At 55.6% G+C, this 25,905-nt stretch overlaps 5 protein-coding genes across 5 annotated transcripts; 3 read left to right on the plus strand and 2 right to left on the minus strand.

Annotated features, from left to right (window-relative positions):
* Nucleotides 1–731: 731 nt before the first annotated feature.
* CHGG_01667 (uncharacterized protein) lies at nucleotides 732–3,256 on the minus strand (the record flags this gene model as incomplete). Its single annotated transcript, XM_001220887.1, has 3 exons — nucleotides 732–2,469; nucleotides 2,523–2,908; nucleotides 3,086–3,256. The coding sequence occupies 3 exons, from the start codon at nucleotides 3,254–3,256 to the stop codon at nucleotides 732–734; spliced, it is 2,295 nt and encodes a 764-aa protein (XP_001220888.1).
* A 698-nt stretch (nucleotides 3,257–3,954) lies between these two features.
* Nucleotides 3,955–5,641, plus strand: CHGG_01668 (uncharacterized protein; the record flags this gene model as incomplete). Its single annotated transcript, XM_001220888.1, has 6 exons — nucleotides 3,955–4,002; nucleotides 4,091–4,207; nucleotides 4,303–4,426; nucleotides 4,537–4,758; nucleotides 4,995–5,344; nucleotides 5,489–5,641. The coding sequence occupies 6 exons, from the start codon at nucleotides 3,955–3,957 to the stop codon at nucleotides 5,639–5,641; spliced, it is 1,014 nt and encodes a 337-aa protein (XP_001220889.1).
* Nucleotides 5,642–10,427: 4,786 nt separating this feature from the next.
* Nucleotides 10,428–11,803, plus strand: CHGG_01669 (uncharacterized protein; the record flags this gene model as incomplete). The annotated part of the gene is made up of 3 exons (XM_001220889.1): nucleotides 10,428–10,658; nucleotides 10,978–11,455; nucleotides 11,577–11,803. 3 exons carry the CDS (start codon nucleotides 10,428–10,430, stop codon nucleotides 11,801–11,803), a joined length of 936 nt encoding a protein of 311 aa, XP_001220890.1.
* Nucleotides 11,804–12,496: 693 nt separating this feature from the next.
* Nucleotides 12,497–14,138, plus strand: CHGG_01670 (uncharacterized protein; the record flags this gene model as incomplete). Its single annotated transcript, XM_001220890.1, has 4 exons — nucleotides 12,497–12,571; nucleotides 12,916–13,258; nucleotides 13,328–13,770; nucleotides 13,827–14,138. 4 exons carry the CDS (start codon nucleotides 12,497–12,499, stop codon nucleotides 14,136–14,138), a joined length of 1,173 nt encoding a protein of 390 aa, XP_001220891.1.
* Nucleotides 14,139–24,595: 10,457 nt separating this feature from the next.
* Nucleotides 24,596–25,623, minus strand: CHGG_01671 (uncharacterized protein; the record flags this gene model as incomplete). Its single annotated transcript, XM_001220891.1, has 3 exons — nucleotides 24,596–24,735; nucleotides 24,912–24,991; nucleotides 25,367–25,623. The coding sequence occupies 3 exons, from the start codon at nucleotides 25,621–25,623 to the stop codon at nucleotides 24,596–24,598; spliced, it is 477 nt and encodes a 158-aa protein (XP_001220892.1).
* Between the last annotated feature and the right edge of the window lie 282 nt (nucleotides 25,624–25,905).

The raw sequence follows: 25,905 nt of genomic DNA on the forward strand, positions 1-25,905 counted from the left end.
TGTGCGGCTGAACTCGCTCCCGATGGCTTGGGTGCCACTGAGCGTTAAGTGGCGTAACAAATGCAACAAAGCCGTGCCATAATGTAAACCACATACCAAGGTAATACGTCGTGCGCGGACAGCTGATTTTTGAAGACCACTTTCAAAACACACACACACACACGAACACACAAGCCAGCAAGGCCACGGCACGGTAACATTGGACGATCTTCATATTTCTTCATCATAAAAAACGCCTCAAGTATCCTCGCTCGTCATGGTGGGCAAAGACGGTTTTTCCTACCCGCCGCCCTGGTATCATAGGATCCATACATTGATCCAGCCCGCTAGAAGAAAATCAATTCTAAATCAACCAGTCAATCAATCGCCCAGATAGCTCGCTATAACGCCAATATGCGGGACCTTTTTTTTCCTCCATGAAATGTCCGGCGCCCTGTTGGGGGACCCTCCCTGTAAAGCCAAATGTGATGATGCGCCGAACCAGAAAGGTACATGTGCTTCGAGGCCCTGTCTCAGATGCGCTGGCTCCCTTGTCCTCCCTTTTCCCTCCTCGTCTCCTCCCTCTCTTTTCAAATTTTCGAGACTGTGTTGGTGGTCGTTTTCCCGTGGAGGAACAGAGAAAGAAACTCATGACCGAAACCGTGGCGAGCATGCCGATAGAGAGAAACCCAACCGAAACAGAAACTGTCTTCCTCAGAGACCCGTTTCCATCCATCTCGACCAACCAAAGCTTAAACCTCGACCGCAGCGTAGATCTCCGTCTTCATCCGGCTCAGCCGCTTGTGCATATCCAGCAGGTCGCTAAGCTTGTCCGGGTCGGGGTTGTCGTGGCTGGCGATGTCCTGGTGGAGCTGCTCGTACCGCGAGTAAAACTGCCTAAACCTGGCCGCCAGCTCGACGGTCTCTTGGGAGGGCCGCTGCCGCTTGACCCTGCTCGCTTGCAACGAGTCCGCAGGAGGCCGCTTCTTGGCGGCGCCGACGCTGATGCCGGAGCTGCTGTCCGTGTTGCTGCTAGAGCTCCGCACGGCCGCCTCGCGGCGCCGCTCCCGCTCCCGCTCCCGCTCCCGTTCCCGCTCTCGTTCTCGCTCCCGCTCACGGTAGCGCGCCCGGCTGAGCGCGGCACGGTCTTGCTCGACGTCCGTAGCGTTTGTTGGCGGCGAGGAAGCGAGGGGCGACGACTTGACCGGCGAGTTGTTCTTGGCCTTGGGCGCGGTTGCCCCGGCGCTGCCCGCGCGGCTGTTCTGACTCGCATCGGAAGCCGTGCGTGCCTTCGTCGAAGCGGGTAGGGGCTTCGCCGGAGGCTTCACGCGTTTCATGAGAGGGGTGCCGGAACTGGAGCTGTCGTCATCGTCAGCCTCCCGCGGACGTTTGGCGGCGCTAGGCTTGATCGGCTTGGCGATGACTTGGGCACGGATAGTGTCCTTCTCCCTCTCATGGCTCGGCTCCCGCGGCGATGTTTTTGCCGGCGCTGCAGGTTTCGGCTTCGGTGGGGCCACCTCCTTGCTCTTCGCCGCCGCTTTTGGTTTCGGGGCTGCCCGTTGTGCCGGTTTCGGGGCAGGGGCGCCCACGGGCTTGGATTTCCCCTTGGACGACGAGAGGGGCACCTCGTCGTCGCTCGAGCTCGAATCCGAGACAAACTCCTTGGACAGGACCCGTCCACCCTTGGCGGGCGGGGCTTTCGCTGCTGGCTTGGGAGCTGAGGTTTTCGGCGCTGCCTTGGTTGTCGGCGCCGGAAGCGGCTTCTTCTTGGTGGTCGACAGTAGCCGCTTCGCCTGTGCTTCCGATGCAGACAGCTTCTTTTTCCCTGTCGACGTCTGGGAATTCGACCTCGACATGGGCTCGCCGCCCTTGCCCTTCGTGGTCGAAGCTGCCGAGTCGTCTCTGTCCGAGTCGGCCCCACTGGCGCTGGCCGCATCGCTCCGCTGTTTCGCTGCCACGGGACCCTTGGCAAGCGTCACTTGCAGGTTGCTGAGGCATATCCCCTTTCCGCGGTCCGCCTTGGGGAGCAGCTTCTGCCAAAGGGGGTCCGATGCGCTTAGCCGATTGCGGTCGAACCACTTGATGGCATTGGCGATGGCCTTCTGGCGGCGTTCATCATCCGAATAGTCGTATTCGAAAACGTCCAAGTCCTTCCAGCAGTTCTTCCGCAAAACCCACTTCTGCATGTCCTTGTCAAAGGACGCCACCTTGTCGAGCACGGTGTTGAACTCTTCCTCGGTCCCTTCATCCCACCTTTCCAAGAGCTCCTCACGGGACAAATCCTGGACCGCCAACTCGTGCATGAGAGGAAATCGCTGTTGCTTCGCTCTCTCCTGTGTCGAGTTACCGGACGGCAAAAGCGAGGGCGAGCCAATGCCGCTCAAAGCTGGACTGGGTGGTAATGACCGAGGCGTAGGGCCGGCGTGGGTCTCGAGCAATCGACCGAACTTCCCCCCTTTGGAATTGGGCAGACCACCAACAATAACAGCACTAGGATCCAGGTCAGTATCAGTTCCAACAATGAACCATTTTGATATCCATACGAGTTCTCGCGCTTGTCTGCCGCCAGGTTATCAAACGAGCGCTTGAGCTTCGCCGCAGCGTCTTCCGGTCCTTTTTGTGTGCCCGGCTCTTTGGCCGACGAAGAAGCAGGCCGGGCCGCAGTGTTTGGTGTGGCATTCGAGGACTTCGCTGGGGCTCGGACAGGCGCCTTCTTCACCGTTTCTCCCTTTCCTGCTGGCTTTGCCGGTCTCGAGGCCTTCGCCTTGACCGCAAGCTTGTGCTGTTTGGGGGTCTTCAAGATCGACATGGTCGGTTCGGCGAACTTGCTTGCGCTCGAGGGGTCTTCGGAATCGGTCCGGAAAAGGTCGTAGCCGGACGGGTCTGATGTCTTGGGTATCCGAAGCTCGTGATCGTCGAATAGGAATTTCTAAGGTTGGAGCAGTTAGAAACAGATTGGAACAAGAGCACAGCAGTTAAAGAAATAAAACAAACGAGGGGTTTAGCACCGAGTTTATCGTGGGGTATCAACAGCTGCGGCATTGTACAATACCGCTCAATAGAAAACAATCGCAAGCAAATGCAGAACCAGGAGCTCAATACTTACCGGATTGCTCCCCAGCGCCAATTGGATATCCCCGCCATTCCGAACGCAGGAAATCATATCCTCAATAACGCTCCCGCTCAGACTGATGGCAAATGCTTGGGCAGGAAGCCCAGCCATGACTTTGGCCGAGCCATCGAGCAACACACCACTTTCGGAAATATTGAGCACCATCTTGACCAAGTGTGTATGGGCTTGCAAGAGTTTCCCTCAGTCCTCCCCTTCTTCCCTCAAGATCGCCACGCTTTTTTCTGCTTGTGTTGCCACTATGTCTCTCAGCTTTCCGGGTCGATACTGCGAGGGAGGTTCGAGGAGGTTCGAGGAGGTTCGAAGGAGGTTCGCCTGTTTGAAGGACAGCGGTCGGTCGCAGGAAGCGAGTCTAGATGTCAAGAAGGCTCGGTCGGAAGGGCAGATGTATGTTTTGAACAGAGTTGATAATTGGTTGTCCGAGAATCTGAACAACCTATGCACAATGCCGTTCGAGTCCAGAGCACAAAGGAGGAAGAGCCACTCCCAAAGAGAAGCTGCTGCCACCGGTCTTTATAGTTACTCAGACGCACACTCTGAACAATTGATCATGCGGCAGCTGTGTCTCGGGACAACAGCAGTGCCAGCGAACATGTGTGTGTTATGCCTCTGGTTTGGTCCCTGCCACCGACCCGATCCGTGGCCGTTCTGGTGTTGCAGATGGCCGAGTTATGAGGCATGTGGTGGTTCTGGGCGCAGGACGAAGCAGAGATCGAGCAACACGCACGTATGCACCTGGTGACAGCACTGACGTGGTGCTCTCCAGGGCTGTACTGTACGTATGTAGGTTGGTAGGTAGGTAGGTAGGTATGTAGAGACGGAAGATGGGAGGGTGGAAGATGGAGATGCACGAGGTCCGTGGACAGCAACAGCGACCTCCAAGTTTGGATCGGGTGTGTGGGCAGAAACGGCGAACGAGAGACTGGCCCAAAGGAGCACAAAGTCGTGTCTTGGGATCAAAAAACAAGACACACAAAAGAGACCACGGGAGAAAGAAGGCAAGCTCCTAGGAAAAGGAGTGCAGAGAGTGCGTGTGCACTGCACCAAGAGACCAAGAGAGGCACCGAGGGTGACAAGCAAGAGATGGGACAGGGCGGAGTGGGTGGGTTGCACGATTCCCACGTCCCCACACGTCCTCTGGCACGGGCTTGTCCCACCGGTGCTTGGAGCTTGTACTGCACTGTCGCCTGCAGACCCGGCCGCCCCACTGGACTTTGTCGATAGCCCGGTCCGATGAATGGAAGAAGGGCACAAAGGCCTGTGACTGGCCCAAATGGAAGGGTGGCAGGTGTGTGGGGCCGGTGGCAGTACCGCGAGGTACGCAGCTGGCACGGCCTGGAAGCTGCTTCTTCTTCTCGCCAGAGCAGGGGGCAGGGATTGCGGGTGAGCAGCATTGTGCATGTATCGATGCGGACCATGATCTCCAGGCTCTGCCAGCAAGCCATCGACACCTGATCCAAACTGGGCTGTCACTACTGAGAAAGAGTGGCCGCCACCTCAATGTCAAAAAGGAAAACCAGGAATTATAGAGGCGCGTCAGGCCCAAACCAACAGCGACCTGCGACCTGCCCGGACACCACTCGGCTCCGACGCTCACAGTGGAGATGATGACCTTCGCCTAGGGAGCAAGAGTGGAGCTCGACCTCGAGGTTCGCTTCGTTGGGTTTCGGGCCCACGACCGGACAGACCGCCTGGCATTCTGTCGGTTTTTACCCAGCAACGGACATTGCAGTCTGCTGTGTTTTGTTGGGTGTTTTTTGATTGTTTTTTCCTCCTTCTTGTTGTATTTTTTTCTTCTTTTCCTTAAGGACCCACTACCGCTGGCAGTTTACCTTCTAGCTTCAACGGTTGCATCCTCTCTCTTTTCTCGAACCTGCCTGCCCAGTTGCGTTGGAGACTCGGCCAACGTTGGGGGGGGTGGACCCTGATCTGAGAGAGCATGGCACTCCACCTCTGCAATGGCGCATGGAGAACCGCCCCGGCCCAGTCCGCTTTGTCTCCCGTGTCCCACCCAATCCCCGTCCTGAAATCTCCCAGGGCAACGATGAAGTTGGGGGCAGTGGACAACAGCAGCGAAACCTCATTATGCTTTCAGTCTCAAGAATCCGTTTCGAGTGCGGACTCAACTCAACCCGAGAAGGCTTTAGGGAACTTTTGCGCCGAGTCGGTCTGACGCACTGCAACATAGGCGACGAGTCAGTCTCGTCGCCCTGTATTCTGCATGTAACCTTGAAGGTATGGGCTCCACTGAGGATACGCGATGCGTCGATGCATCGATGCGTTTCAACGGGATAACATGTCGGGTTGGGTGGATGAGCCCCAACTGTCCAAGCTAACTTTCCAGCCCGGGCAGATGCCATTGTGGGATTGCATCAACAGCCAACACCTTCAGCGACTCTTCGGCTCTTGAGAAAGGCTCCCGTTGTCCCAGAGCCTCGGGTCAGACGCCAAGACAGCCCTGACAGGACCGCTGCCTCGGTGAGGGCTCGTGCTGGTCTGGGTTCATCTCTCGTGCACGCCCCCGTTTTGTAAATTTTGAGTTTGGGCTTGATCGATTTCTCATCAGAGTCTCGTAACCAAGCAGTTAGTTAGTGTGAGCTGCTCCGACCACGGCGGGCGCCTGGCGCGTCTCTCCAACCCCCCAGTCGTCTCCCCTCTCGACCAACCCCGGGTTTCCCGAACGAGTCAACAAATTGACGACGACTGCATGGTAAGCCGCGCGGACCCGACCTGGACTCTGACTGAACCAGAACTCAACTTTTTTTCCCCAATCTCCAGACAACCAGCCATGACATGACGAGGCGTCGGGAACGTGTTTTAATTACCCACTATGAAACCCACCGATCTCCGGGTTTCAAAGATTAGTTATGGACTACGAATACAAAACGGCAGGTTTTAGACCTTCCCCCCGCAATCTACGGAGGTTCAGGTCAGGCACGCCGGAGCCTAACACGGCTGGCTCTGACCGAATTCACCACCACGCTGTTCAGCGGCACAGCGCGCAAAACGAGAAGAGTCGCAACGTCGTACCGATGACAGCGCATGGCCATGCCTTCGTGAGAGGGCAGTGTCGCCTGCAGTAACACAGCGTCCTGCGAAGCGGATGCGCATTGTGCAGAGCTTAACGAACTGGCGGTGGCAAGCGAACCGAAGTATTGGCCGGCTTACTCATGAGGGCTTCTCCCTCGCCCCGATGAGCACTGCGCGAATCGCTTTTTGGTGGATCGGTAAATCCGGCTGCATCGAGAATCAGCGTGCACATGGACCAGCAACGGAGGCCCCAAACATCAGTCGACATCGGACGACCTTAGTAAGTACTTGCTGTATGGATACGAAGTAACTGCTATGCAGTTAGCCGAATCGAATGACTCCATACCAATTGCAAGTGTGAAAAGCCAACTGAAACCACCGCCCCTGCCAGCGTGTAAAGAAGTAAGACAGTCTTGGAGACACTGGTGTACAAACTGGTCTCCGAGGGTGGGATGACGAGACCCATCTTCCTCGTCTGGTCCGAGGCTTTGCTGACTGTGTGGCAGCTTGCACCGTTTTGGCTCCAGATGCTCCAGATTCAGAAGCGAGCACTTGCAGGTGGTGTGGGAGGGGCATTACCAAGCCCCCAAACCGTGAGAAATGCAACCGATCTAAACAGGAAGCCCACGGAGGGCGGGCAGACCTTTGTTGCGATTCGTCCTTCTCCCGCCCCTCCCAGACATTTAGAGAGTTGTGCCGTCCCCGTTAGAAACACCGAAATGATTGTTTTGCCCGTCCTCGATGAATTCACTCGGCCTCAGCTGCCATTGGTACATCTCGTAACTTTCAGACCCGAGATTTCAGTCTCTGCATGTCTTACCTCTGTGCACAGATCCTTTTACCGACACATGGACCCGGGACAGGCCGGCTCAACTTCCGTCGAGAGCTGAAGGATCGGGAAGCGGCATGCCGCCAAGACTACCCTGCCGGTTGCCCCCAATCCGACACCATCCGGCGGCCCCCGCCTTAACTGCCCGTCCCCGACCGGTAGCTCACCGAACCCCGAGTCTTTGAGACGAGGATGTTTTGACTCCTTCGTACAGCCCAGTGATATTGTTGGTGGGAAGGGCATAGGACGCATTCCGATAGCACCACCGAACCCATCCTACCCCAGCATGCGTTGTGGAGGAGTACTCCTGTGAAGGGTGGATGTTTTTCCCTTGAGCCGGGTATTCCCCCGCTTATTTGCGCAAGCGTGATAGTGGTGTGTTGCTGCGACTGCTGCTTGCTGCTGCACGGTTACGCTTGCATCTAGGAACCCCGCGCATGCGACGCAGGGTTAGGAAGCGGGAGGGTGGGACGCAAGACAAATCGCTGCCCTGGATCTCGGGGAACGGGGAACGGAAACACAGATGCTGCTCACGGGTGGGCTCGGAACATTTCCGTCAATGAGACCGAGTAATTGATCGGCAAACGGGCGCAAGGAATACTGGAATACCTTGCAAACATCAATGGGAGACTGGCGAGACTGGGTAGAAAACGAGGCGAAGTTCATTGAAGTCTCATCCTCAGCCACGCCACTCGTCAGCATGAGCCACACACCCTCTTCTCATTTTCAACGTCACCCGGCAGAAGAGGGTCCACCAAGACCGGCGCTCCCATCCCCCGATCTGCTCGTTTACATCCCCTCAGCATCTGGCGCCGGTATCCCGATCGTAGCATGCGCGTTTGAACTGTCGTACGCAGCAGACACCGTACTATGTCGGGTACGCTCCGTTACCAAGCCGGCAATACCCGTAGACATTGGTTAATATCCATATTTGTCTAAACCGGAAGAACCTACCCGTCAAAGGCTTGTCGGACCACTCAGCCGTCTTTTCCTGCAAGGAAGTCTGGGGTTAATTAAGAAAGAACGCTTCCAGAAAACGCAAAATTCTTCAGCTTTCAAAAAGAAAGGTTTCGCCCCTCAGCTGCCACATCGGGCGAAAAACGAAGAAAAGGCTTCTTTTGAGTTTTCCCCGACAACCCAGCCCGAGGAATTGACTCGTTTACTCAAGCGACAAAGCAATGCCGCTCGTCCCATCGGCTGAGTGAGGATCGTTCGATCACAACTCGCATGTGCTGCGTTCCGTCCCCTTCATTGTCCAGTTTCTACAGGACGTCGAGATGAAAAAAGGGTCGTGGTTCCCGCATTCCGTCCACAGACGAATAGAAACCCCTCGTTGCTGCCATGGTCGCATTGATCACCTCAAGCAAGTCGCCCCTGGTCACCTCGTTCCATTTCGCGGATGATGCCGCCCGGTATCAGATCCACTCCCGCCCGAGGAACGGAAGGCCAGCCAATTTCGTAACACCATGATAAATACATACTAATCACCGCAGCCCGTTTTCCAATTCGCTTACCTCTTTTTGCTGCCAGCTTATTCGACAGCGAACCAAACAACGCGAGGGTTCGTCAGGGCAATTGCCTCCCGCGGGCGATGCGGGTGTCCCCCGCCATCTGCAACTGCAATCCGCTGCAGCGCACCTGCACACTGCACCTTTTGCACGCTCTTGTCCCGTTCGGGTCTAGCACAGCCCAAAAGAGGCAAGAACGGAATTCCCGGACGCACGGTCCAGGCCGTCCCTCCCGAGCCCAAACCCCAAACCTGGATGAACCCCACCGCCCTCCAATTGTTCTGTCCGCCCGCAAATCACTGGGCAAATCACTGGGCAATGGGCAACGCAACGGGCCTGAGCCAGAGATTGAGATTTTGAAACTGCCAGGAACCAGACCAATGCCAATCTCTCCGAGGGAATCGATGTCGGGAGGACTCCCCGGAAGTGACCCCGACCCTGATCCGAAAGAAATGCGAGATGATCGATCTGCTTGGTAATAATGGTTCGATAGTAACTCTTCGTACCTTATGGATGCGTGTTGAAGCCGGCCGGCCACGGTACCTACCTGACTCACTCGTAAGCAGCAACCTCCATCTTTCAGTCCGAAATACCTCCGTACGAAATGCCAGGGCACAATGCCAGGGCACAATGCCAGGGCACAATGCCAGGGCACAATGCCAGGGCACAATGCCCAACCCCCAATTCCCCGTGTCGAGGCGTCCATTGTCGGTTGTGGTTGGCCTTGTTTTCCCGCCGCCCTGTCACGCTTTTGTCGATGGGGCCGGCCGTGGGGCGGCCAGCTGGGCAAGGGGGGTGGGGGGAGGATGAAGCCTTGGCCCCCGCCAGCCGCCGTGATCTGCGTCCCCCCTGCGATCAGGAATCCGTCAACTGCGGCGATACGAAACTGATGAACCGCAAGGCTCAGCAGTCAGCCAGTAGCTAACCAGGAGTGTGAGTGAGTGCCAACACATGGCGGGCAAACTTAGACGCCTTGCCCATCACACTCGGTGTTTTTATTGTTATTGTTACTGCTGCTGCTGCTGCTGCTGCTGCTGCTGCTGCTACTAAGCGCGTGCTCTCGGCATGCCCGCCCTGGCTTGTTCTAGCCATCCGTCTCACTGTTTCTGACCCTCCCTGCGATTGCTTGCTGTTGGCCTGCGCGCTGCGCAAGCGGAGAAACTCAACTACACTAACTCGTTCGACCAAAAGCCACCCGACATGTGACGTGCCACAGACCGCGCCAAAACTGGCGCCCCCCAAGCCCAAAGCCCATCCGCCTTTTTTGCCCTTCCCTCCCCCCGCCTCGTGATGACTCTGGTGAGTGGTGGGATGGAGTGAAACACCAGGCCACGGGCCAGCCAGCCAGCCAGCCGCATTTCGTAGATGGCGTGCCGATGCCTTGCCGAAACCCCGGCCAGGGCTGGACGTACTGTGTATGTCGGCTTCCCTTTGGGGGCGCGATCAAGGGCGACTATCAAATCAATCGGACCTGGTTGGGTGGGACAACCAACCAGCCAGCCAGCTAGCCGCGTCTTCCCCAGACTGGCCCCCGCGGAAGAAAGAAAAAAGGCCGCGGAGCTGAGAATCTAACCCGACTCGTCAAGGGGCTAACGAACGAACTCCTACTGCTGCTTCTCCACAAACGCCCTCTTTTCTCGTCGTGGGGCCAGAAGGGGAGAGAGAGGCGTCGTTCGTGACCTCGTGAGGGCAATCACATCTCGCCCATCACAACTTGCCCGCTTGGTTCCACGGCGTCGTGGTCCGTAGCACCAACGTCGTCACATGTGGTGTGGTGTGTGTGTATGGGGCGTGTGGGAAAAAAAAACAAAAGAAAAGGAAAACAACCCCCATCCATTCCCGGTTCAGTCACTGGACGCATGCAGCCAACTTCCTAATTTGTTGACCCCCTCGTGCCTGCTTGCTTGCTTGCTTGCCTAATAGAACAGGAGAAAACAAGCTTGTTTGAACCATGAGAGTCATGGGAGGCTGCGGTCCTAGAACACGGCCTGCCCTTCCTTCTGGAGAGACATCGAAGACGATGCGTGATGATTTCTTGCCTTCCAATGCAATCCACAGCGCTCGGTGTAAGGTAAATGATCCTAGAAACACACAGAAGCCCGGGAAACAGATTGTTGCTTTACCTGTGGTTGAAGTTTGCTCTGGTGATAATAGCAAAGAGACAACGAGAATTCAGAAAACTGTACGCAAATGAGACAACCGATTCAACGCTGCTTGTCTGGCCATGGCGACAAAGGAAGTTTGTTGACTTCTGCGATGCTATCTTGGGTACTTGTATTCTCATCGACGTCCGCCATCCGACCCCAAATACATTCTCTCAGCTTGCAACCCGACCCCGAAGCGAGATGGACTCTCGCGACTACTATCAACCGTATGTTTCCCATCCGGCGTACGCACGAGTTCCCTTCGTCCAATCTCAGTCTTACTACGATAACGAACAAGAGCTCTCTCTGGGTGGCCTCAGCTTGTCCGACGACCAATGCACCGACATGTTTTCATAGCCCAAGTCACCCAGGAAACAGAGTCCGCGAGATTGCCTCCGTCGCGGTCAGAAGGGCGAGTATCAAGGGATCAATAACCCCTTCGGCGTCCCGAAAGCCCACAACCCTACCATCGACATTGCGCTGCGCAACCTCCGCCACGAGTTGAACGCCTCGCTCAATGTATTTCAGGCGCTTGTGCAATGCTTCGAAGCCGACATCGAGCCTCTCCAAAGCTGGGCCGAGGACTTCACGCTCGACACGGTTTGGAAGAACAAGGTCAAGAAGTTCTTCCACAAGAGACAGGACAAGCGGGTATACGGGAGGATGGCAGCCCGAATCTCGCACAGCAGAACAACTGTCAGGGACGCCATCAAGTACGCCAAAGCTTTGAGGGAAGTGTGGGGAGATAAACACAACTTCGAGCGCCAGATCCTCACAGCCAACAAGGCCGTTGTCTTTTGCGACGGAATCGTGGGTCTGGCTGAAAGAGCGGCCAGTGAGCGGCTCGCTTGCAAACAACTGGTGGTGGAGCTGGAGGAGGCAAGATCGTTACTGGATCGGAAGAAGCATCCATGGATCTGTAAGACTACCCTGGCGAGAACGCAAACTCCCAACAGGCCTCCCCCCCCCCAAATATAGGGAGGGCGGTAAACACAGGACCAAAGCTGATATATGTGTAGATGGCGAAGAGCAAGTTGAGCAACACGCTGGCAACATGAAGAATCTGAACGGTCCCGTGGCGCAGGCGACGGAAGAGGAATGGCATGAAAGCAACTGGAGCAGCAGAGAAGAGCTAGGCGGTTGGCTCGAATCCGCCGAGATGTTCCCAGAATACAGGTGGTAATTAGGGTGTATGTTGTTAGGTCGATACTATCCGAAACGGGAGGGTATTGGTTGGCCGTCGGACGCCAGCGGCGAATAGTTGGTTAGCAGTATCCTCGCCCTCTCTGAATAGAAGTCACTTCTTACCTAGAGAAAAAAGAGTTGGTGAAGCCTCGTCCTCAACAGAATAATCGGAATCGAATTGTGCGGCCTCATCCCCAGAGGAGACGAGACCGCACGCTGCGTATTGCACTCAAGTGTTGGGCACAAGCTTCGTAACGGCTCTCCCAGAGGAAACATGGAAACCAACACCCGCGTTGCCACGGGGCAGCCCCATGCCCTGCTTTTCTGATGCCAATTACAGACGCGTGATCGCGCCAAGCCGTCACCGGCAGAGCCCGCGACCCATCGGACGCCCGAAAGCGCAGACGGACGAGCCAAAGAGTGAAGCGGATTCTCCGAATTTCTCATATGCTTGTAATAGATTCGAAAGCACTGCTTTCGCAGGCTCTCCGTTTGTAGCATAGAAACGCAGCGTTGAAGAGGACGAGGCTTCACGAGGAAGAAAGAGGGAAGAAAAAGGAAGTCGCACAAGCTCCAGCAGTTTTGAGTCAAATGAAAAATTGCGGCTCAGTGCCCCGCGGTAGCTATGGCCAATCATTAAGCCTAGATGGACCCACTCTTGCCACCGGGCCAGAAATAATTCTCGGAAAAAATGACCCCCACTCTTTCTCCCAAACGTCCTCCTTCGCTGTTCGCTGGCAGTAAAATTCGAGAAATCGAGGAGGCAGTGGGTCGCCGCCAACCTGACACGCCCCCCCATTCTCGTGGAGGCACAGGAAGGGCCGGGACAGGGGGGGCGATAGGAAAAGGCCAGACCGCTGCGTTGTGATGGCGCTGTTGGCGGGATTCTGTATGCGGAAAGAGGCATTTCCTTGTAAGCAAACACCACTGAGTGTTTCTCGTCGCCTTTGACAAGCCAAAGGTTTGGTTTCTTCTTTCTTTCTTCCAATCATCTTGACTTACCTCCTCCTCCCATCCATTTGCTTGTTGTTTGGGCTACCTACCTTGTCATTTTCTTTCTCTTCTTTTGCAACATTTTTTCCTTTTTTTGTTCTTGTTACATTTGAGTAGAATTCTTTTTACTACAATTCCCCACACCTCGCGGACATGAGAAACACCACGCTGCTGCCGTCCCCTGAGGAGGATCTTCCTCACTTATGGCAGAAACCCACCTATGAGGTACTTCTTACACGTCTCAAAAAGCTCCGCGTTGAGCCTCCAGTGTGGAATCTTGACGCTTCGCGCGCTCAGATTCTCAAGGAACAGGCCGTCACAGCGCATGACCGACGGGAAATACTTTCTTTCCTGTCCACCATTATCAAGAGCGGGTTACCGTGGCTTGACAGCGATGATGAGCGGGATGTGATTTGGGAGGAGGCCAGCAAGCGCATGTCGGAGCGGTGTGGCCGAACAGGTATGTCGACGTCGTAGAAAGGGGCTTGCGGAGGCCTAGGCTTGAGGGGGAAACTGACGGCGAGCGTAGCGATGGGGGAGATTACCCGGCGTTGGCCCTTTGAAAATCACGGCGATGGCGACTTCGATTTGGTGATCAGAGAGCCACCCCTGACTGGGGACTCCCTAGGCCTCAAGACATGGGGCTCATCTTATGCGCTTGCTCAACTCCTCCACGAGTTTAGCGCTGGGCCCCTCGCACACTTGTTTCTTCCCCGTGCACTTGCGGTGCCACAGGAGATCCTCGAACTAGGATCCGGCACCGGCCTGCTGGGCCTCGCTGCCGCTTGCGTGTGGAAGACAAATGTTGTCCTCACAGACTTAGCCGTCATCATCCCTAACTTGGCGCACAATGCGTCTCTCAACCAGGAAGTCGTAGATGGTCGGGGCGGCAGAGTCGAGGTCGCCGCATTGACATGGGGTGGTAGCAAAGACGACATTGACCCGATGTTTTGGGAGCCGAACCGCTACCAGGTTAGAGAAAAGACGATATTTGCGTTATCTGAATGATTGCTAACTCTTGACCGTAGCTCATCATTGTGGCAGACCCCCTGTATGATGACGACCATCCATCACTACTTGCCGCCGCCATTGATGAGCAACTTGCCCTTAACCCGGATGCAAGGGCTCTTATCATGGTACCACAAAGGGATGAGACCACCAAAGGGCTCCTCAACAACCTAAGGGGGGAGTTGGCCCGGCAACCCAACCCCCTTTCTTGTGTGAAGGAGGACATCGTGGATGGGCAAGACGACTGGGGTAATGAGCATGACGACGAGGAGATGCCCGCCGTGGGTTTCTGGTGGGGAGTGTTTGGGCGTGATCGGTCCGCTCTCAGCTAGGCTCACAGCAATCCCGGTTGTTGGGCCCTGTCTTACGGCGCGGCGTTACAGGCATGTTCTTTTCTTGTTGTAAATGGGACTCGGGATTGGGCGAAAAGGACGATGAAGAAACGAAGAAGGGCGGGAAATAGACCTAGAGCTACCTAGACATAGAGCTAGACCTCACAATACCAAGACTTAGAGCACCAAAAGTGTCAGCATATATATGGCAATACAGCTCCGCCTCGGCTCCTGTTACAGACACTGCGCCCACTGATGAGCAATATGAGCCTTGCTCTATCAAATCTATACGTGAGACAACAACCACTCGACATCTTAGTCTTACCCCCTTGGGGATCATAGGCACTCTGCTGTATGGATGTTACCTTCTGCTTTCCAGGTCAGGTTAAACTACTAACATGAAATCTCGACCTTCGGTCTGAACACGGGCCCCTTTCCAACAACGCGCACTGGCGCATTGGGCACCTTCCTGGCACCACATATATCAGATCCGCGCTCACACTGTCACCGCCTCCTCCTGATTGAAGTTAAACACCAGTTTAGCTCAGCGGTATTAGGAGGAGGACCGGTTCGACCCCCCCTCGCGCCGCAAAACTCTAATTTTCAGAGTTTTCGTAACTACCAACCTCCATTCCACCGGGGAATGGGGCTTGGTGGTGAGCTTTTTGAGCTTATCCCATTGCCATATCTTATTTTAGCTGGCCTGTCCATTTTCAATGATGATAAAGAGTCGAACGTTGAAACCGGCACTACGTGTATCTGTATCTAATTCCTTCGAATCTTTTGTTCACTGCTAAAATCCACTCAATACACGGTCATTGCAAAGCTTTCTCACTCCGATGGCAAACAACGACTGAATACATAATATAGGAGTAAGAACACCATGTTTCGCGTCCCGGGCCTAAGAATCGCCAACACTAACAGCTATCATCTTCTAATAGCTTGTCCGTTTGCCAACTCGCTTGCGGACCCTCGACATCCACCGATTTACTCTTACTCTCACGATAATTAAAGAGCCCCTGCACACTTGCCGCCTGATCATTCGCATGCTTGTTCAGCATCGACTTCAGCGGCTCGGGCGGCCTTTATATCGCCTTTATAGATCCAAGCCCTTGGCCACCGACACTCCCTTGTGCAGTCGCGGCGAAACACCACCCGCCGTCGCGTCGCGGTTGGGTTTCCATCACAGCAGGACATGATCCCATACGAAGTACAAGAAGCATGTCCCCCACTTGCCGCCCGCCGGGCAGCTCCCGCTCCGGTTTCCCGTCACCGACACCCCCCTTAGACGCCAGTGTCCCTCCCTCTCACCCCCCTAAGCAAAGCTTGTACAAACTCAACATTGCTGAGTATAACACCGCCTACGAGCAGTACCTCGGGGTTCCCCACGCCCACGGCCCTTCGGCGTCCCGCCTCCGCTTCTCTCAACGACCGGCGCCGGACCCGACATCGCCGTCTCCGTCGAGGGAGTTGACTAGCTTGTTGGGGGGCGCAAGTCTCAATGGCCTTGGCCGCTCCCCCCCACCCGACAACGGGCGATGAAGTTTAGGGGGCGGGGGGCATAATGATAGCAAAAGGAACTGGAACCCAGCCAGCTCCTGTTGATAACAAAAACAACGAGCATTTTTCTTCCACAACATACCCACCCTCCCCTCTTGAACTACCGCCGTCACTGCAGACATGCATAGATGGGGATAAGGTTGGGGACGTTTCATCATACGGCATACTCAAAGAATGAGAGAGAGACTTGATTTGTAGCACCGGATTGGTTTTTACGAGTGGCTTCCTTTCCTGCCTTGTTTACTTAATTTGGGGGTGGGGGGGGGGCAGGTGGGGATGAGGGATAATGAGTGGATGGGATGGATGCGCCTGATGAAGGGAGGGGATATGAGGAGCGGGGGGCTGTGTAGTGATTTGTATCGTATTTGACATTTGACACAACACAGCGAATGGACAAGGTACGTATTATCCATCAGCTTGGTGTCGGGTTGGGTTTGGTTGGTGGTGTGATGTGTTGTGTTGTGTTGGTGATGGGTGGGAAATGAATGGGGGATGATTTCCAACACCCGGTGATAGCTCCGTCTCCGTCTCGGTTCTTGCCTTTCTCTCTATGAGTCATGGGATGGTGGAGTGGGTGTGAAGTGAGAAAGTGGGCGTGAGAGAGTGGGCATGAGAGAGTGGGCGTGAGAGAGTGGGCGTGAGAGAGTGGGCGTGGGAGGGTGGTGTGTCGATGACGGAGGGATGGAAGGACGGAAAGGGGTAGTAGGGTAGGGCTGGGTGATTTTTCTTTGCAGCCATCTCAGTGTGGGCGGCGGCGGCGGCGATGGGGTTGGTGTTGTTGGGCCGGAAGAGGAAGGGGGGATGGCGCGTCCGGTCCCCACGCGTCCATCGCGTTTATCTCGGCGAATTGCCCGACGACGTGTGACTACTTTCCTCCGGCGAGGCTGTTATGTTTTCATATGTCATCATCATATCATCATATCTCGGTGACTCGGGCATCGATCGTCGCGGGTGACCGGGCGGCTGCCTACTCTGCCTGCCTGCTCTGCCCTGCCTGTGTTGGTTGTTTAGTTGCCCCCCTGGGTGCCTGGGACCTGGGGCGGTAGAGATCGCTTTCTTGATCTTTTGATAGGGAGAAGGGAAAGGGGGGAAAGGGAGGCCGGATGTGGGTGGGAATGAGGCTGAGGGCGTGTTGATGTTGCAGTTGGGGATCAAGGCGTTCCCGTCGTCGCCGTTCATGATGGTGTGTGGGGTTTACTCTTGGCTTTGGACGTGTAGGATGTACTTGGGCTGCAAGTACCTACTCTACTCAGGTTCTTCAGTGATGATGAAGGCGCGGGATGGTTCGTAATCTACTCCCCATGTGGTCTTCCCTTCTCCTGCCTTAAACTAGGTTGCATCCTGGTCATGGGATTGAATTGGGCTGCGATGGACCGAGTGAGATGGTGGCATGGTAAGGATAATTGATGCAGGGGAACGGGGGCTGGAATGAGAGAGGGAGCTCAGGGGTTTGAAACGAGTCTCAAAGGGTGCGGCGACGGCGGTCGTGTAAGTGCGGATATGGAACCGAAGCGGTGACCCAACTTGGAGACGGGCAGATATGATAGGTGGTTGAGCGAAGGATTGATCATTTTTTGAAATTATCAAGAGCACGACGTACATGATATGAGGCCTCTCGTCTCATTGTATCATGAGATACACATGGTAATTGGGCAGCCATGGGGAGTCCCTCCTGTTCTGTGCCTGGGATCGCGAGTCTTGGCGCATCTACACTGCTGCATAGTGGCTTGCTACCAGTCGATCGCTTGCTTCATCTTGACGGAATGCAATGCGGTGACTGAATGCGGCGATAAGGAGGGTCTCATTTTGAAACTTGGCCATGATGGATGAAAAAACCTGAAGCAGGATGTCGAACATGGTGGACCAAATGGGGGCTCAGCCTTTGGCGTTGTCACGGTGGCCGCATTCTGGGCGACCTAGCTCGATGCCCACAGCCTCGTTCCAGAAGGGCGCGGAAGTGAAAGGAGAGTCAAAAATGAAGAAAAAAAAACGAGGTAAAGTTAGGCCGTGTCCATGTCACCATCGGCCATCTCCGCCGGCCGTCAAGGTGATGCCCTGGCATTCGTTCACTTGTGGTTGCTGGTTCAAGTTGTTGGTTGTCTGAGGGCCGAACATGGCAATTGCCGTCGGATAACGATTGGGGTTTTGAGCTCGGGACCCCAATCGCGTTTAGCGGCGGATCTGCTAACTAAGACCACGCCGGGGCGTGCTGGAAGGGGCGCTCGCGCTGCCCAAATCAGCCGATAACGTAATTTGCAGCGACTCCCCGCAAAATGTGTTACCACTTGAGTCACTCTGCCTGTGACTGTGATCCCTGTCGTGCACGAGCCAGGTTCCGAGCTGTCGGGTCGAGTGGGTCCAAGCGTCGATTTACACCATACACAGCCTCGAAACACATCCAGGCCAGGCATTGAAGCGGCATGGGACGAGGTGGCATGGTCTTTTGCAGATATTAGCTCGGAAAAATCTGTGCATGTTTCTTCCAAAACCTTGAAAGTCACCACGGCACCGCCTCATACAACGCATGCAGATGTACCCCCTTCCGCCGTGGTACTCCAGGGTGTACAAAGTACACTTCAGGGACCATCCTAAGCTGGGAAGGTTGTCAAGCTGCCATCGTTTCCGCCTTTCTCGGTTCCGCCCGTGCCGACCGGAATGGTCCCCGCCACCGATTCCGCGCGGGTTAGGCAGTCCCCGCTGACTCTTCCCCGACGAGGAAGTGGTGTTGGTGATACGTTCGAACGGCGGCATTAGGGTGTAATAGACTCGAGCAAGATTTTCGCAACGGCCCTACCCTACTGGTAGTTGCATCCTCATGGCATCATGGCACTTAGGCAGTGAGATGACAGGAGGTTACTCTTGCACGAGATGATCGCGCCCTGGGCAAGGTACGACGTGCATCTTCCATGCGGGAACCTCGGGTTGTTGGCTTGCTGCAGCGGCCATTTTTGCTGCCTCTCAAGCCCCATTGGCCGTCAACCTTCGAATCACCCTAGTCTTCCGCGCTTAACAATCGGGCTACCAGGCGGGCATCTCCCATCGGGCCAGTCATGTTCTCTGGAGCTGTGGTGGCGATCCGAGTATTGGGTAGGGATGGTGTAGGGCAATGCCTCGAGATTGGATGCCAATACAAAAGATGTGTGCTGTTGGTGCGGGTTGCGGAGGCAGCTGCCGCGTGGTCCTTTTGGTGGTCGGGCTCGGCGCTCGACGAGCTACCCGAAGTGCACAAGAGCTTGGTATAGCTCTTGTACTTCAAGTCCAAGACGACAAGGTCAAGACCACTGCGGCTAACAATCTCCGAAGAAATTGATGAGGTTGTTTCTTCTCCTATTGGGCCTTGCCTTTGTGTCGTTACCTCCCCTGTCGCCGCTAGCGGCGTGGCGTGGTATGGGCCTGAAAACGGGTGCAAGCCATCGTCAACCGGGGAGAGCTGCCTTCCTTTTCTGGGATCTCGGTGTGACCCGGGCTGTCCCTGCGCTTAGCTAGTCCTACCATCACCTTGGCTCTTAGCAATGTAGATTATCCTGAGCTAAAGCGTCTGCGTTTTCATCAGTTCATGCACTTTTTCGTTTTCGTGTCGATGATGCCATGCGCCATTGTGGTCGGTGACGACAGTCAACAGAGGACCATTGTAACTCTTTCTAGGGTTTAGATGATGAGCCTGAATGGGGTTTTGGTGATACGTATGCTCGAGTGATCTCGGGTCATCTGTGGGGCCGTTATGGGGGGGAAACAGAGGGTCGAACAAATAATCGAGCTAGATTGTCAGGAATCGGCCATTGAAATAGCAAACAAAAATCAACGCTTCGGGCTTGGGTTGCAATATGCAATCGACACCCCTTCTTAGCTCTTTGCCAGAGGGTTTGCAAACGAGGACCCCTTGCCTCCCGACTCGTGAGCCGATTCTGGTTGGCGGGGGAGTGCGTCTCTAAGCGCGATGCAGATGCACTTGGTGTGGCACAACTGCAGGGCAGTCCGGCCGCCGTGACGGCATCTGCAAAGGTCGAACCTATTCTTCCGGACCATAATGGGGAGGTGTGCGGGGGTGGGTGGGTGGTATGGTGCCTTCGCCCGGTGATCGTTACGGGCAAGCGTGCTCTGCCGGTCCACCCCGCCTATTCGGCGACTTACTCGCCCCAGCCGCCTGAGCGCATCCGAGATTTCGAGATGCTTTCCATCTCTACCTTTGGGCATCCTTAGTGGACCGTTGACCGATTCGCGTCCGGGTGAGGATGCGGCGCGGCCCTGCAGAGTGCCGAACGGGCCAAACCGAAGCCAATGACTGAGATCGAGTTGGATAGGGTCAGTAGCGTTCTCTGTCCCGGCTCACGAGATAAAGATTTGACTCAAAAAGTCCTTATGTCCTGTTACTTCCTAGGGTTAATTGTGCCTCCTCAAGTTCCTTCGACTCGGGCATGGGGAGAGGTAGGTCCAGTCAGTGTCGGGTCGATGGAGGATGACTTGGACAGATAGAATTCAAGAAAGAGCCACTTTTTGGTCCTGGTTTGACCCACTTTTTCTGTGGAGGGCGGTGATAAGCTTCCAGGGTTACGATCCTTCCCGCTTTGGGCGATGGTGTGCGCACGGGCCATACTGTGTAAGGGGTGCCTTCCCTTGCGGACGCCCCCCCCCCCCATCGGGGCTCATGTGACAAATTCCTGCTGCGTCCTCCCCGCGGCCATGCCAACCCTTGTTCGGGGGGCTGCCATGCACGCGAACGCTAAACGCCCTCTGCCCACGTATGCACTGGTCGCTGTCCTGCCCTGCCCGGCCGTGAACAATGCGAGTCGTCAGCCAACAAAAGGAAAAAAATGACAATCTGTTTTTCTTGACTCCACGCTCCGCCGCCGCCATACGAAAGGCGGTGTCCTAAAATGACAAACCGCAGACAAAACCGAGACTTTCTGTTTTCTGTTGTTGGGGGATAGTTAGCATTCGACAGCCGCCTGCGGCTTTTCCACGTGTCGCTCCCGAAATCAAGCGCTGTCGCAACTGTGTCAAACAGCAGATGACAGTACGGAGGTTTTCCAAGACCAAGATGGGCCGTGACACCCGTCTAGGAACTGATTTTCACTGTCGACGCTGCAGTGTGGACGGTTGACAAGCAACGGAACGGCACCAGGAAAATCCCTCCGTCATCGCACAGGGAGACACTTCCCTGCAACTTTGCGACCGAGTCCTCGCCAATCGGTCTGGTGCCCGACAGGTAACACCCGATTCTTGACCGTCTTCATCGCGTGGCTTGGGATCGTGATCCAATAGTGTCGTGTCAAGATCACAGCCAAGGCAGGTGATTGATCATGTGTGTGTGTGTGTGTCTGGACAGGTGGAGCGGGAAGCGCTAAGGGGGTGGGGGAACGAGAGGCAGTTGAGATTCATCAGTTCAGCACCCGGTGCAAAAGATAATCCCGTACTATGTAACAGTAAATCCACATCAAGAATGGAACATCGGCCTCCATACAGACACACACATCCAACACTTAGTCCAAGAACAGGAAAAAAAAGAGAGAGAGAATTGTACAGAAAATGGCCCGCTGCCTGTTGCGTTTAGTAGCAGTTCGACATCCTTCCCGCTGTCTGTCCCCCCTCCACCCTCCCCGAAATCTAAGAAGACTTGTCAAGCCCCTGCCTCTAAACCGGTCTACCACGCACTTTGCTCGCGTGATCGACCGTTAAAAGTGACAGGAAGATATTGTTGTTTTCGTGAAGCCGGTGACTGCTTGGTGGGTCTTGTTAGCACGGCGCCCACCCATGATGAACCTGGGGTGGCCAAAGACATACCAGGGGAGCAGATGCTTATCCACTCCATTTAGGAGCCTACGGCTGCTAGTGGGAGTAGGAATCGCAGATGCCATCATGATAATCGTCGACGACCTGAGGGCTGCCATCTGGGCAATATCCCCGGGCCGCACAGGTAGCGCATGGCACCAGTTCCTCACGGACGTGGCCGCAAGAGGTGTAGTGGAACCTGTAGATGGTGCACATTTTGGGTGGTGAAGGTATTTTTGCCTTTGTGATGTTTGTGAGACGGTGCAGAAGTGGTTTGTGGTGTTGGTAATGACAAGAGCGAAGAACCGGCTTTGGTTTGAGGGTAGGAGTGAGAGAGGCGTTCGGGGAGTGTTGAGTCTGCGTTGGTGGAGATGAGGATGGGATGAGGATATTTCGAGAGGCTAGACGGGAGTCGACCACTCCATTTATACTTGTTGCTGGAGAGGAAGATGGGCTTGCCTTCGGCCACAACAACGGTTTGGCCGCTCCCGGTATGACCCCCAGGAAGTGTCTGTTGGTAGTTGCCTTTCCGCTGAGGAAGGGGCGAGGCAAATTGAGTCGGGTTGAGAGCGGTTGGTTGACGGGTACTACTGTCGTCCAGAGTATCTCCAAGTAGGGATGTAACGATCCACACTCACGAGCAGATGTACAGGCGTGTATCCCGCGCTGCGGGGATACTTACTGGCATACCCGGCTGCGGGCTCGGGAGACTAGGAGACAGGTGTGGGCCGAGCCGGGAGCGACAGGTGACAAGGGGGCAGAATAGAGCGAAGCCGTGTTGGACCTATCATGTCCGTAGAGCCCTCACCTTCAAGGGCTGGTTGGGGTAGATGCGGGAGCACACCCCCACTGCGGTACACTACATTGCCCGTTCAGTGGTCAGCACCAACTATAGAAAATGACATTGCCGTGATGTAGCTACTGCCGGGGATAGGAGGCGCAAGAAAGTCCGGTACTAGCCCTAACCTGCGCCGCGATGATGCTGCCCTTCATCTCGGCGGGGAGGGTGGGGGGGGAGGGACAGCTCTCGGTCAATGGCCGCATCGATCTAACCCTGCTGCGTCAGATCCCTTCTGTTGGGTGGCCGAGCAGATCGACCCGGGCGTTGCCAAGAAGGTGAGGAAGTAACAGGCATGGGTACCTCGCGGATAGGGGACAGGGGGGGCAAGGCAAGGAAATGGAGATAGCTACAGCCGTCTGTCGAGGAGGTGACGGGCCGTCCACCTTGCAGCTAGCCCCCTCAGACATCAGGGGCGAAGCATATGACGAACATGAGCCATAAGGCGCCAGCGAACAAGGGACTTGGCAGACGGGAACGGGCGACTCCCCAAGCAAATCAAGCTGCAGCACAACATACCGGTGACATCAAGGAACTAGCCAAACCGAAACTGAGTCGAGGGTCTTTCCCACCTCCGCCTTACACAGGATGATCGTAGTATAGGAAAACTGGAAGCGCGCCACTTGGGAGTTCCCTTGTTGCCCTTCTTTCGGGGTAGGGGAAAGGGTGCAAGACTTGCCATCAAGGAGCTGTTCCGGTTGAGTCAAGAATTCAAGAAAACACCTGACCGAGGTAAGATCACCAGGGCGCGAGAACAACTGCCCGAAGCTGATGGGACGGGCCACACATCATCGACCAACAACTCCACATCCAGGGCTATCGAGAGGAGCAACAACGTCCGCCAACGCGGACGACTCGTCGAAGAGCGCAGCGAGAGTTAGCACGGACGTGGTATAGCAGCAGTTTCCAAATTTGAGACATCTCCACCGCGGCCTGCGGAGGGACTCCCGGTTTGGGCTTGATCCGATAAAGCATGGGGGGGCGAACTGCATCGACGAGGAGAAAACTGCGAGAACAAACAAACGACAAGGAAAATGTTGGGAGGAGGAGGGCTTGGTACCTCTTTCCCCCTGCCGAAAAACCCGTGAATTTCTAGCGGCGTTTTGCCCTCGCCAACAAATCTCAAGCTAGGCCCGCAACGGGTTGGAAAATGCATGAGAAAGCAACGCGAGACTCAGGTATGTAGCATGGAAGGAACAGCCACCGTTTCTATGAATCAACTTGTTCGAGATTTGAGTGACACCCCTGTCTAAAACTTTCTTGAGCCTCAGGTTGACCAATCAGCCACCAAATTCTGCATTCGAGGCTGCCGATTTCGTCCATCGTGCCCGCCTGTTAGCCCCACTTGACGCATGGCACGCCAGCTGTCGGCAGGAAGGCGCCCCTCTTCTTCCCAGTCCCCCTGTCATCGCAAGCTGGCGGTGCTTCAAGCCCCCCGAGTTCTCTTTTGAGAACTGCTTGCCAACAGCGCACTCTTGATCATCGTGCAGCACTTGGCATAACCCGTCACTCCTCCGGCGCCGCACCCCGGGCTCCGATCCGACCGGCGGGAGTCAATCTCAATTCCCCCGCCTTCCTTCGGTTCCGATTGCGCAATAGAGTCAGCCGCCCGCTTTCACGAAGTTCCATGTACCTATCTAATAGGTACTTGAAGCACTGGTAACTCTGATTGACATGGGGGTTCGGTATTGCCGCAGCCTCAGAATGCCTCGTGCGGCCCATTCTGCGACCCATTTGCCCGATCTTCTTTGTCGACGGTGCAACAGACGTCGCTAGGTCGGCTTTTCTGGCCGACGCCATCTGCACAGCCCTGCTCTCCTTTTTTGAACCGGGAGTGGGGCTACCGGAAACCCTCAACCTCAAACTCGACCCAAGACCTCGGGAGGCCCTCACGGTCCATGTCCATCGCCCTTTCGTTTTGTATGCCCCTTTCGTCATTCGTCTTTTTACGTCTCATCGACAAGACTTGTGGATATCGGCCTGAGGCCTGCGGTAGTGTTGATCTGAAACTCCTTTCGCGAAGACCCTAGTCCGGCCCGGTGATAGGCTATCGTCCGCAATGTAGGCCTTTCTATCACCTAAACTCCAATTTCCGTGCCAAACTAACCGGCCGCTGACTATACGGAAAGAGGACGGTGGTTTCATTGCCAAGCATGGATCAATATCTCGAGAACACTCGCTCCAAACCCCGTTCGTCCTTTCATGACGGCCGGTTGCCCTACCGAGACGCGAGATTGCCTTTAGCAATGACAAGGAAATAAGCCTCGGCACATCCGCCGATACTTGGAGATCACGTATTATGCCGAGCACGGGGTGACCGGTGGCTTGATGTGCGAGGTGTGCCAGGCAGGAGGGGAGCTTCTCGTGCCCCTCGCCGCCCGTGCGAAGCCAGCGGCCGGGTGGCAGGCCCAACGCCTCGAGGGGCAGCCCCTGACGTTGTGCCAGGGTCACATATTAATCGTTGCTAACGATGCTCCGCGGCTGCGCCTATGCGAGAGTTCAACCGCCGTTCCCGCTGGCAAGAGGGGGCCGCATCTGTTGGATCGTACCCTGGGCAATGACCCGACATACGAGAACCAAGCAAAGACGCGGCTGGAGACACGAACCGAACTGGTGTCGTTGGGTCGCAGGGAATATGCCAACGTCTTCGCGACTATGCTGTGATGGTGGCGACGGTTGCGTGTGCCTACCAATCAGGGTAGAATTTAAGCGCCTGGCGGCGTCAAAGCTCGGTAAGCGTTCCCGAATACCACGCAAGGACAACGACATCAATCTCAATCTCATCTACCAGGCTAAAGTACGGCGTGCATTCGCTCTCGGATGGTGTTCGGCGGCTTTGGGTTCTGTCCCTTGCTACGCACCCTCAGTCGCCTCACCCAACCCGGCCCGTCGACATCCGGAATGCACTCCCACATGTGGTCGCTCGGCTGACCTTCCCAAGGGCCTGACGGATGCCCTAGCACCTTGACTATTCTTCCCGCTGTTTGCTTCACGTTTTCTGGGCGTGGAGGTCTGCTCCACCTGCACACCTGCATACCCCCGTGAACGGGTCTAGCCACACCTGGCCCTACACCCCCTTGCGCCGTGCGTCTTGATGGGAAGGTCTATTACGGTTGGCGGAGGACCGACCTCCTCGGTGCTATCGCCAGACACCATTCTCAACGTTGCTGTGTGACCCCTCATCTCGTCCCGGCACATGGCGTCGATATCACCAACGGGCACCCTAGCTCGACAGACGCCGGCAATCGGCTCTCTACCAGCTTGGGACCAACCTCCCAGGCGGAGGACTTGCGCCGGGTCCAACTTCGCCTCCACCATGCTAGTGAATTGATCTCCGAATTTAGCATGCCCTTTGACGAGGCAAGTATCCCTATGTTCCTTGTTCAGAAGTGTACAGACTCCATACCGGCCCTCCATCTCGTTTGCACGCCGGCGTTGGCTGCCAGTTGGGGCTACATTGCAACCATGCGGGCACAGATGACACTACTGCATGTGCCGGTTCCGCAGGAATACCAAGCGGTTGTTCAACGCCGTGTTTGCTGAGCCCCCAACGGAGGGTCTCTCACCGAGCAGAGGCCGGGCATTATTAACACGGACTTT

Source organism: Chaetomium globosum, genomic scaffold (genome assembly GCF_000143365.1).
Source record: "Chaetomium globosum CBS 148.51 scaffold_1 genomic scaffold, whole genome shotgun sequence".
Taxonomy (NCBI): domain Eukaryota; kingdom Fungi; phylum Ascomycota; class Sordariomycetes; order Sordariales; family Chaetomiaceae; genus Chaetomium; species Chaetomium globosum.